Below are 12,995 nucleotides of genomic sequence, written 5' to 3' on the forward strand. Positions count from 1 at the left end.
GGGTCGACTTCGCTTCGTGGTAGTATGGGTTTCGTTCGCGATTAGAACACGTATGGCGCACGTACGTTAACAAATGCAGAAGAACACCACTGCAATCTCTGTCGTGAACACTGACGTCATTCTGTTCGTCTGCTATAGTTGCGACCATAGGAGCTTCGGTTTCGATTTCGCCGGAGACATTGGTTGAATTTCATTGCTCCACAATAAATAACTGAGGCCGACTTTTCCAAATCTTAAAGCGGCAATGGCCTCTTCGCAGGAAGGACAGCAATTCTCCCATTTGTCCTAACCATCTGTATCCGCTAATTTTTAAAATGTTAATTTATTTTTAATTACTGTCGTAATTGCTGTGTCTGGTCATCTTAAGACGTCTCCCACCACAGAAAAAGTTATTATGAAGACAGCGAGCAAATATTCTATTTCCATTATTTCTGATGATTTTCGGATTCAGACACATTTCTTGAAACACCCTGTATATTATCTGATCGTGAGATTACAGCATGATGGCACATTTTGTCACGACCGCGAACCTTTCGAGGAAGCTCAACACAGGCAGCATAAAAAACCGAAAGTGATGTCGAGCAGCGGCGTAGCCATTTCTTTTTCTTCTTTTTTTTTGGGGGGGGGGGGTGCGGGTTCGGCAACATGTATGTTCGTGCGTGCGTTTGCAAGTGTATACATATACCCATGCAAAGCTGAAAATTTTCTGGGGGAGGGGGGTGTTCGAATCCCCGCCCCCTGGCTACACCAGTGATGTCGAGGCTGTCCGCATTACACTCGAATGCACTTTACATGCGCGGTAGCTCAGTCTGCATGGCACGGATGAAAAAAGAAAAATGTCCACGCGCGCCTTATCTTGCACCTGCGGCGGGGGTGGCTTTGAGCTATTTTCCCACGCTTATCTCAAGTTTCGGAGACGTGTTGAAGGATTGAAGCAACAAGCAGCAAAGTGTTTCCGCTTCTCTGCCTGCACCGTTCATTACGACAGCGTTGTGACGAGTGTTCACAGTTACCGAGTGAGATGTTTGCCTGTGAGCACGTGACGTCTTGCTAATATAATCAGTAAACGAATATTTAAAAATGCAACACATATGGCCCACAAAGCTACAAACCTTCGTTTAAGTGCTGCTATCGCGATATCAATGTTTCCTCTGTCAGAAGAAACTGCAACGTTTTGGTTGTTTCTGCGTGCGTGCGGCCACGAGCGTTTAGCTGGATCAGAAGTTTGCATCGCTCGGCGGGCGTGCCCACGAAACATGTTACACCGATATTGAGCGCACATGAAGATGACGCAGATTGATCAGAGAAAGCGCCGATGAGGATGCGAAAGAAATCAATTTTTCGCGGCCCTTCTACGTTGCACTGTGGGCTTTTGCATCGCCTCACGCAGTGGTTGTTACCAATGTCGGTCGTCAGAAGGGCTATATCTGTGACAAACATGTGTGACGAAGTATACTTCGTATATTACCATGGTCGCTCCACAACTGTTCTCTGTCCTCATTTAAAGGGACCCTAAACCACTTTTCCAATTAATCATCGAATGACCTCAGTATCTGAGTCTATCGCCTCATGAAGCGATTGTCGCAAAAATGTCTCGAATCCGCCAAGAACGAGCGGAGTTAACGTTTCAAGCATGTTCTCTCGTCCCGACGAGAGCGCTGGTCGGGAGAGCTTGAGAGTTTTATTGCTGGGTACGCAAGCGCTTGGGGCCCCAAGAGCTTGGGTACGCACGGGGTTGCGTACCCAAGCAGATATGCCTTATAGTGGCGCGTACCCAAACGCAACTCGCATGAAGGTCACACGAATGTCACACGCGCTTGCAGCATCATAGCGTCTTGTCACGTATGGATTGGTCCTGTCTTATTTTAAAGACGATAGTCTTTTTGGGGGAACTTAAACGCAGAAATTTTGGTCTGTCTTGTCTTTCTGTCTGTCTTTCTGTTTGTCGGCACGTCCCTCGATTCAGCCACTCGGCCAAAGTTGATTCACTTGCCCAAGGGCCAGCCGTCTTGAACTGGTACGGCTGTTCATACTTGTGAACGTTGTCGATCAAAAAGTAAATATCATGCATATCTGAGGTGCAACATCACTAGGTAAGTATTAGGTGGCGTGTTCCTTTAATAGAAAATGCATACATACGTAATTTTAAGGACCCTAGTTTCTTAAGCTGCGCTGAAAGTGCATAAGAATGGAAGCTTGAGCGAGTTGGTATGCGTTCATCTTTGTTGAAACAGCGCTCACTAGACGACGACGAAGTAAAAGAAGGCACAGGACAGGCAGCGCCTGTCCTGTGCCTTCTTTTACTTCGTCGTCGTCTAGAGAGCGCTGTTTCAGCAAAGCTGAAAATGCGACTGCGCTGAAATTTGCCTTCCTCCGTGCCCTTCGCACGAGCTCATTGTTGTGTTTCGGTTTCGGTTCTGTTGCACTGTACGAATGCCATGGGTTGGTGTTGAAAAACTAGTTTTGAGAAGGCCAAGAAGGTGAAAAAAAATATTTAAAAAATGAAAAAGCAGCGTTGTGGGCGGCCTTCAGGCTGCCGGTTGTGGGCGCCGCTCTGGCGTTCCTGTTTTACCCAGGCGACGTGTAAATAAAAGAGTGTGTGGAGAGTACTCGTTGAGTGCGGACGTTTCTCTGCTTCAGCGCTTCGCGCCAAACCGCGTTTTCGGGCTGGCTGGCGTCCCCGCCGGTCGCGTTGGTCACCGCCGGTCTTCGCCTGCTGCTGCGCCGGGACTACCAGTACGCAACACAGCACTCATGTTTCCCAACGTATTGCCAGATGGCGTCCATATCTCACACAGCGCCTCTTCTATCGTCTTTACACGACATTTGCAGCGAAGCACGCAGATACGCGGCCAATTTTTTTTAAAGGGATACTGACACCTGGTGGCGTGAATTGAATTGCTTCCAATAAAATATTCTTAATTAATGTGGCAAAAACCCGAGCCAAAAAAGATTTTTGTACGTGTCGAAGTTGCGGCTGAAGCCGGTGCAAAACAATCTATATAAAAGGCTTGTCCGACAACGACATACACGTGGAGAATTTGTGGCGGTGTGATCGGCGTCATCTTTTCCCGTCTACCGTTCATTTTCGTCTAGAATAGCCTCACATTTTGTTGCTTCGTCGGAGGTGGCATCTGTCGGTCGAGCCAGTCGAGACATGACGTTCTGGCGCCTTTGCTGCCTTTGCGCCCGGGCGGATTGAACTGGCCAGCCTCGGCTTGGCTCGCCGTGAGAGTAAACGTGGTTGACGTCATGGGTAACGTAACCTGCTAGGGAAAGCTTATATATCTTATCTTCTCTCAGAGGCCAGTAGTGGCAGCGATGTTTTTTGGCAGTGCGTACGCACGGGCCCGGCGACCCAGGGAAGCATGTGCTTGGCTTCGCGCATGCGCAGTACCGCCGCCCCAACGTCTTGGGTACGTAAGCCGCTTGGGTACCCAGCAGTAAAATTCTGTTATGTCAGCGCGTGTCATGAAACACGATCGCTCTCTCCCGTTGTGATTCCTGTGCGCGCTAGTGTTACTACCGTGTAAGCCGGCACGTGGCGAAACCCCGTGGCAAGAAGCAATCTGCTGTTTGACGTCACAGCAGCTGGCGCCCCGCCCACCGAAGTGAGAGAGGATTGGGACTGTATGAAGAGAGGGCACCTGGGAAAGTGACAACTTCGCGCTCCGCTTGTATAATCTACGCGCAGCGCACGGCTACAATATTTAACTGAACAGTTCGCAGCAGTGTTTGCTGTTCGTAGAATGTTTTGTTTGACGAAACCCGAGTGGTTTAATTTAACGTTCTTTGACACCGCCGATACCGCCCTTGCGGTCGACGCTGTGCAATCAAGAATGACGCTGAAGCTTATTAAATCTCACAGTTTAACACCATGCTCAGCGAACGGGAAAGCGGGTACACAAAGACAGGAGTGATGTCGGAGAAATGAAGGCACGCCCACCTTGGATCTGTGGGTCCGCAGACTGCTATCCGACGCGAAGCCCTTGCCGCATATGTTGCAGTGGAAGGGTCGGCTCTTGGCGCGTTCCATTTGGCTGTCATGATTTCGCAAATGCTGCTGCAGGTTGGACAGCTGGATGAATGCCCGTCCACACTCGGCGACGTGGCACTTGTAGGGCCGCTCGCCGGTGTGCAGGCGCGTGTGCTGCTGCACGTGCGAGAGCTGCTTGAAGCGGCGCTCGCAGTAGGAGCACTTGTAGGGTTTCTCTCCCGTGTGGATGCGCACGTGCTGCGCCAGCTGGTGCGTCGACGAGAACGACTTGAGGCACTGGGTGCACTGGTGCGGCTTCAGGTCGCCGCGGTGGGCCTCGCGCGAGTGCTGCTGCATCGCAGACTTGTGCGCGAACACCTGCGGTGACATGTGTACGGATACACTCGGTCAGACTCGTCCCTGGACAGGACACTTCGTGCTGGGAAAGAGGAAATAAACGGGAAGGGAGATGCACTAATGCGTATGACACGGGGACGGAGAAGGCCACGGATGAACTAGCCTGTTACATAGAGGCACCGTGCGATGGTCCACTACGGATGGAAAGGGAAATACGACACCCGACGCTAACGCGGCATTTTGTCCCGCACTTTGTCTTCCTTACATTTACGTGTCCAATCTGCACCCTGTTTCTAGCAGCGGCCGATGTGGCGTCAACGCGTGGAGAGCAGACAGTCTTTAAAGACGGTTTGGGCCATCGTACACATGGACGGCAATTAAGTTTACCGCTGCAGGATTGCAAAGTCCTGTTGGACACCCTCCTTGTACCCTACACTCCAGACGGTCCACTTAGGACGGGTTTTCATTTCAGCACCAACGGAGACCCGGCCGCACCATAGCATTATTGTCACTCGCCGATGGAGCTGCCTCCACAAGTTACGCATATGAACCTTATCGAACACGTCAGCGAGGATACCACGAAGGCTCTTTCTCGTGGGGTGCTGCGGACATGTTCTACGGATAATCTGTAGGCGGCAGTACAATAATGGCACGCGCTGGCGTACTTTACCTCGGCCGTCAGCCTGCATGAATGTTTGCCCCGCAGAATGGCTGCCGTATAGCGGCTGCGCTCGTGCAGAGCCAACGAAATATCATGAATTCTGACCGCCGGATGTCAGCGCTTCTTTCTTTCTTTTATAATGTACATAAGACAAAGTACGCCCTCCCCCCCTTCGAGCACCCGTCACGGTGCTCTATAGTGGTTATGGTGCTCGAGTGCTGACACGAAGGTCGCGGGATCGAATCCTGGCAAAATGCGAAATGATATAGAGGCCCGTGTACTTAGATGTAGGTGCGCGTTATAGAACACCAGATGGTCACAATTTCCAGAGCCCACCACTATGGCGTCCCTCACAATCATATCGTGGTTTTGGGCCCATGCTGCGCAACCATGCCGGCTGCGCAGCGTACTGCATATCCATGGCAGCGCCTAAACATGAAGTCACGCACAGCGCGCGCGCTGTATAACCATTGCCATATGGATTAACAAGGCAAGTTCACTGTACGGCCCCACTGACATTGTACGAGCCATGTGTTGCAGAAAGCGCAAGCTATGGCTTCTTGATCCAGGAAAGCAGCTATAGATATTGTGCCGACCTGACCAGAAATCGGACCTGCAATGTTTTAGGGGCGAAGCTCCTTATAGCGGCACCCGTTCGTCCCTCGTAGCGTAGTATGTAACCAGTCTTACGCTTTGACCTGCAAGGTGGTGCCGGTGGGAGATTTTTCCTGTGCGTTGTTGAACAATAAAAAATTCGCAGCGTTAGCTAAAAGCCGACTTCTTCTGTCTCTCATTCCCATTAGCAGCCATTCTTTACCTCCAAGGTAGTGCCTGGTGAGATTTCTCCTGTGCGTGATTAAACAATAAAAATTTTGTTCAAAACGCCGTTGATTGATGAAATAAACCAACAAAAGACGCCAGATGTTTTGTAAAAGCAAGACGAAAGAACGCCAGATGTTTCTAAAGCAAAACGAAAAGACGACAGCTGCTTAACGGAAGACGCCAGATGTTTTCTAAGCAATGGCTTTCTAAACAATGAAAATTCACAGCGTACATGTAAAATTAAAGTGCGCTGCAAGTCGTCATAACTCATCGAACCTTTAGTATAAACGCGCCCGATCTCACGTCGGTGATGATGTACTGGGCCGATGAACCTCCGCAGCTTCGCCCACTCATCATCATTCACTCCGTGGATATGCTGTGATTTTTTTTTCTACATCGGAGAGCACTGCTGCGGAAAATATGACGGAATAAATACAGTGTTGAATTGAACATCAACGGTGCATTCAAATTTTCCGTGGAATGCTGCAGTATAGCGACACCAATCCTTTTGCATGCCAGCCTAAAGGTTATTCGAAAATATTGTTACGACACAAGCACACAGTTCATTAAAGATAAAACAATACTGCCGTACCTCGTGTCTATCTGTAGTAAGGAACGCGCCCATGTCCGATGCGATTCAAACCTTTTCCTTGCTCCTCATTCCAAGGCGCTTACCCACTACTTCATTGGCCGGCGGTTAAAGTGGAGAGGGAACTTGGAAAAAAAAAATAAAGGCAGGATAACATAGAATTCCTTGAAAATTATTTGAAAGTACACGCATTTTTGACAGACAGATTAAAAACAATAATTAATAATAAAGAAAGCCTTATGTGTCTCATGCGAATGTGACCTTGACCGAAAAGCCGGCGTGAGCGAAAGGAAGCAAGTAATGACGACGAAGTGACCGCGCGCGCTGCGCGTTCGTGAGCCGGCCGAACAAGCGCGCTTCGATTAAAAGCTACAGGCCACCAAACCCCACAGTTTCATTAAATCTCATTCCTTGCGTGATATTGTTACGTGCCGCTTATTTAAGGGACGAAGAAGAGGAGGACGGGTTGGTTCCTGTGTCGTCATCTTTGCTATTGTGACGCCGATCGCCGTGCTCATGTATATATTGTAAATAATCTGCCCTCCGACGTCTCCCTGTAGCATCTTTGGTGGAGGTGCGGGGTAATCACGTATAGACGCAAAAAGTCACGTGTTGGGCCGACAGTGCTAACCTCACGGATCTTTCCCTATCCATGGCTGGCTGCGTGGCGTAAGGCTCTCTCCTAATCTCTTTCTTCCTCCATACTGCCAAGCTAGCACGCCAGCACCGGTCCATCGCAAGTCGTTTTGCTATGCGCTAGAAGTCTAGCTGTTATACACAGTAGGCTGGTGCCTCAACTGGCTCATACAGCAGTGCACGGTTCAAATGAGAGTAGCATTAGATGATTGGCGCACTGAGACTACCGGGGAGAAGAGAAATCGCGACGCCAAAAGCGTCCACGTAGCGCAATGAGAGAGGGAGGGGGGGGGGGGGGCGATGTGACAAGGTTCCGGACGAAAAGGGAGCGCAGTTGGTAAAGGGCGGAGTCTGGCAAGCCGGGGCCTAAACACGATCGAGGGGTCCCGAAAAGATCGCGTCGTGCACCGAAGACCGACGGCAATTCTTCACCGTTCAGGCTGGTGTGTGGCCATCGGTTCCGCTTAGGCCGGCCACCTGCGTTCTTTTTTTTTCTCCCCTTCTTTTTTTGTTTTACGCACAGAGCGACGCGCCCAGTGTAGAACCCTGAGAATTGCAAAGTTCAAAAACAAAGCTCTCCCTCGGGAGTCGAGCGTGCACAGCGTTTTCATTCTAAACTGGGGGCCCCAGACAAACAACGTTTACGTGTTTGTCCAGCTTGCCAAGTCGAGAGTCGCAGCTACCTCTCACGCCCGCCCGCGCTACGCATTCGTCAGGCTCGCTGAGCCCTCCCAAGACGCAAAAGAACGATGTCGACTTCGCGATTGGAAAAAAACCTACCGACTCGCGGCAACCCGACTCGGCTACACTCACCGGCCACTTCCAAAAGCACGACAAATGATGGCCGGTGAGAGGGCGCTTGAGCACTGGCTCAACAAAAAGCAAAATGATCAATAAAAAGAATACTCGTCGAGCAGAAGCGAGAGGCAGGCATGTCAAGTCCGCATCCCGGTCACGGATCCCGCCTCCATGGAGCTCATTGGCGCGTCTCCATTCCATGACTTAAGACGGACACATCTCGAATTCCGGCAGTAGTACACCGCCATCGATCAGGGCCAATAGTGTTGGGACGAGAGACAATATAAGAAGAAAGAAGCGGTTTAAACATAAACAACTGCCGAGCGCGAAGAGACCGGCAGAGGAGATTCATCCTTCTTCCGTTTGCCAGAGATGTCGAAGCCCTCTCGGAATTTTCGAGAACCACAAGCTGGCGAGTTAGTTTTCTTCTCAGTGCAAGAAAGGCCCACGGCAACTAACGCGTTCATGCTGCACACAGTTCATGTTGGTCAATGTGTGTACGCATAAGTGTTTTTATTAAGACCAAAGCCTTAGATGCCCCATCAAACGCGAAAATTGACCGTCAATGTACCGCGGCGGCGTCGGCGTCAACACGAGTGATGCAAAAAACAAATCATCACGTAATGACGTCACCATATGACGTCATCATGACATCACAAATCTTCAAGTTTTCTGGCGTCATCATTTCTCATTTCTGGCTTGCTCAAAGGTGGGCCGATCACGGAGGCCGTGCAAAACAAGGTGACGTGCAGAAAGCTTGCAATGCCTCCGATCCTGGAGGCAGTGCAAAACCACGTTAGGTGGAGGAAGCTTTCGGAGAGGGGCGGGGGAAACACGTCGACTGATAAGAAAAAGAAGATGGCTTTCGCTTTCAAGTCGTCTTAGGTGATTGCGTTGGGGACCCTGTGAGTTCTTTTTCACTTTTACTTTTATTCCAACAATATTTACTCCATTACGTGTCACCACGAATGATTCATCCACTCACACACGTTTAAGCAAAAGAAAAAAAAATGAAGCAGCAAATTCTGTCTAGACTACAATTATAATAATTAACTTTTTAGTTAAGAACATTTTACTACACATGCTTATGCGGGAAAGCTGAATTCACGCAATTAGTGATTAGCGAATGAACTGCTTTCGTCTCATTGAAATGATGTCCGCCAGCGAAGAAAATTCATCTGCACTGACGTGATTCGAGTGCATTTCGTGGGCCTTTATTTTGATTCGTGCAAACATCTAGGCGCGAAGAAGACGAAGACAAAGACTGCCCACTGTAGAGATATAGTAGATAGGTTTATAAGCCATCTTACAGAAGATTGTGACTATGCACATGTCCGAGCTATTGTTGTTTTGCTGATGGTGGTGGTGCGCATGTCCATCGATGGTGTGGTTGTATCTATATGACCTCGTTCGGCAACGAATAAAATCAGTTGGCAGATGGCGCCGTCCCGCTTGCAGGGCTCTTTGTCTTCGTACTTTTCGCGCCTAAATGTTTGCGTAAGTTTGCACGACCAACTAGCTCAAACTAAAGCTTTGCTTATTTTTATGCCCTACTGAAGTCACAAAAAGAAGGAAATTGTGCAGCGGAGTTGCTCAACGGACTAAATGAAGCGTCGAACGCCGTACGTAAAAATACGAGCAATTAATATAACGTAGGACATTTCTAAACGTTACTTTCCTCCACTAGAGTACGCCCAGAGTTTTAAATGGCGAGCGTGGTGCATAGCATACGGTCATTGTCCAGCTACTGGGCTGAATGACGAAGACAAAACAGACTGCAACTGCGGCGCGCGAAAATGGCGTGCGCTACATTCGACGCTGGTGAATCTGATGAAAGTCATTCGCAAGCCTGTCACATGTACAGCTGCGAGCAAGGGTTCGAGGACCATTTTACCAACAAAGAATAAACATTTTTCTTCGAGCACAGCTTCACAGAGTACAACTGCTTCAATGCGCGCACTAATCGAACCTGCACACTTACGGTGCACCGCTCTATATTAACCAGCATAATTAGGCTAAAAATAAAAATACATTACTTGCGGCACCAAGTGGTCCGCAAGCTTTTGCTCCCGACTGCACGCCATAAATACGAATATTTTAAAAAGAAAGTCAGTTTGCAGAAGACTCCTTCTCAGCGGGCTCCGCACCACGTCACAAAGGAACTCTCTTCCCATAAAATACAAAAAAAAAACAACAATAAACGGAGGGGTTACGACTTTGTGCCACTTCACTAGACCAACGTAATGCAAGTACAGCGTCATAATTACAATTAAGTTCCACTCTGCTCTATAATTAAGTGACGCGACTCTGCTTTCTCGAGACCTCGAAGTAACGCGAATGCCTATTCGCAGTTTATTAACAAATCATCGTTTTCGATAACAGCGTTCAAACTTTGACGGCGGTGTTCGTGAAGGCGAGCTTAGCACGGTAAAGTTTGAGAGACGCTAGCGCAGACACGCAGTTGATTCGAACACGAAGTGTGCACACAGCAATACCTGCAGCGTCGAACCGCCGCGGTGGCGCAGAGGTTGCCGAGAAGTCGAGGCTTCGATTACCACTGGCCGGGGCGGCCGCATTTTGAAGTGGGTGCATTGCAAAAGCATAACGTTCTGAGTGCTTAGCGCAACTCAGAGTAAAAGAAAACAAAGGTATACGGATAGAAAGGAGGACAAGACGACAGCGTGAGCGCTACGCTGCCGTCTTGTCCCCCTTCTACCCGTGTACCTTTGTTTGCTTTTACTCCGAGTTGCGCTAAGCACTCAGAACGTCATGGGTACCAACTCGCCCAAACTGATACTCTTGCAAAAACGTTCTTGTGCCGTGCCTCTGGCGCCCGTTAAAGAAACCAAAGCGATCATTATTAGCTCGCCACATCAGCCTCCCACCCGGCCAACCATGTTGTTTCAAGACATCAATAAACGCAAGTTAAATGTAATTTTAATTTAGCGCCGATGGTATAGCCTCTTATCACTTCAGCCCTCCTATCAATTCAGCACTTGAAGTCTGCGTGCGGAAGCCCTCTGCTGGGGAACGGATTGATGTAGATTTATGATTTTTCGGGGAGTGCAAACACACACGGCAAACACATACGGCGCAAAGTTGCGCAAACACATACGCTAGTTGTGTCTTGCTCATCTCTGTTGTGAGTGCATGTGCTTCAAAACAAAAAAAAAACAGAAAAAAAACATCACGCCCCCAATGCTTCGATATGTCTAATCAACGACTTTCTGTTCGCCTTTCATAGATAAAACATTTCTTAAAACAGAAATGCTATATGCGTCGCCTGCCTCGTCGTTTAGGAAACAGCCGCGAATATCTCTACGTTCGACGCCCACCCTGTGCACGATTGTTTACATTAAGTGCTGTTTGCGGTCACAACAAACATAGTACACAAGTGCAATGACGAAGAGGCCTACCTGTATGAGCGACGGCAACGACATGAGGAGCGGCGGGCTCGCGTCCCAACCACGGCTGCGCAGACCACGCCTTTGGCGACCGGACGTCGTTGGCTAATCCCCGAACCGGACCCCACGACGCCACAAAAGGGGAACCCACCGAGGGGGCAAAGGGGGGTACACGCGCGTGATGCTGTGTCACCCACCTTCATTCAACCCTTTACACACACACTTTTTTTTTTTGACAAACCTCTCCGCCCTGCGCGCAGTTATCAATCGCACATATAGAGCAGAAGACTCTACTGATTTCAACGCCTATAAACGCATAATCCCCTTCGATTGCTGCGGCCTTCTGGTGCTGGCTGAACGCAATGTTGAAGGTTCGATTCCCGGTTGCGAGCACTTCGGTGGAGAACCAACGCAAAATACTCTTTATATAAATTCCCAATAGGCAAATCTGTTTTTGTAAAATTAGCCCTTCCAACAGCACCACATAATTTTATTTGCTATTTTGAGAGCTTGAAACCCACCAATCAACAACGATTTAACAGGACGCTTTATAGGGCAGGATTGGCAGCAACTTTCGGGAGGGAGGGGAGGGGTATGTGCATAAAAAAAAAAAAGACGCTTTAAAATTCGAAGATTTGGAAGCCGTTTCACCGAATATTCGATGCGTTCCGTTGTTGCTTCCGCTCGAAAATTATTCCTCTGTCTAAACCCCATTCGCTTACCCCCAGTGTAGCATAGCAAAGCGGACGCGGTTGGCATGGTTGACCTCCTTGCCCATTATTGATTTCCCTCTCTCCTTCTTCCTCAACAATACAAATTCAACATCAGCGGGTGCGGGAGGAGAGATCGTCCAGGACATCTGCAACACTTTAGTTTGTTGAAGATTACCTTACCTAAGTTTTATTGTTTCCAACTCCGTTTCGTAATTAACATTACATGATAACGATGTACGGTTACTGTATACATATATTCTCTCCTTGCATATTTTCAGTGATAACGCGAATTCGTGTTTCATTATCATATATTTATGCCATTACAATAGAGTTTTATGTGCTCATAAACTTTGGTTATCAATGTCTTTTATCAGTGCAATATCGTTTTCCTGCGTAGTCAATTTATGTACCCGCTTCTTCTGTTGGTTTGGTTAATTCTATATTTCTGTGCTAATCTTGTAATTTGTATCCAATAATCATGTACAGATTATTCTGGTACGGTTTCCTGACCTGGGGACTCTCTTCTGCACACCCTTTTAGTTGTAATTGTGCTTTGCAAACTTTATTTATTTATTTATTTATTTACTGCCGACACTGATACCGCTTTTTCAGCGACACGGGACAGAGCGCCCAGCAGACGCCGTCTCGCCGCTAATTAAGGACAGACTCGTAGATTGGTCGTGGGAGGCGCGACTCTCCAAACTGGACTTGGGAAGCCAATTGGCGACCCTTGACAAGGACCGGCCAGTGAGGCCCTGGACGAGGGGCTCCACCCAAAGTAACCACTTCAGGGAGCTTCATATTTACTAAAGTTGTTTCGCTCTCTCTTTTTTTCTTTAACGCCATCACGTTCAAATGCACCACCTGCAGGTCCTTTAAAGTGCACCCACGGCGCAAAGTATATCAGCCCTACGCCGTGCTATTGGTAAGGTAGAAACCGCGGGGAATGTCGTATCAAATGAGCGATCGCGGCACGTGTCCTACAAAAAATTTGATCACTCCGTTTCGTCGAAGGCGACTTTTGTCGTGCGGCTGCGGT

The 12,995-nt window shown here is 48.7% G+C and overlaps 1 protein-coding gene across 3 annotated transcripts in view; it reads right to left on the minus strand.

Moving 5' to 3' along the window:
- LOC119389436 (zinc finger protein 879) overlaps positions 1 to 12,995 on the minus strand; it is a 93,172-nt gene that overhangs the window by 23,235 nt on the left and 56,942 nt on the right. For all 3 annotated transcript variants that reach the window (XM_049414429.1, XM_049414428.1, XM_037656688.2), the window contains one exon: positions 3,947 to 4,354. In XM_049414429.1, coding sequence (XP_049270386.1) covers positions 3,947 to 4,354 — 408 coding nt within the window. The remainder of the gene's footprint in view (positions 1 to 3,946; positions 4,355 to 12,995) is intronic.

Source organism: Rhipicephalus sanguineus, chromosome 4, assembly GCF_013339695.2.
Source record: "Rhipicephalus sanguineus isolate Rsan-2018 chromosome 4, BIME_Rsan_1.4, whole genome shotgun sequence".
NCBI lineage: Eukaryota > Metazoa > Arthropoda > Arachnida > Ixodida > Ixodidae > Rhipicephalus > Rhipicephalus sanguineus.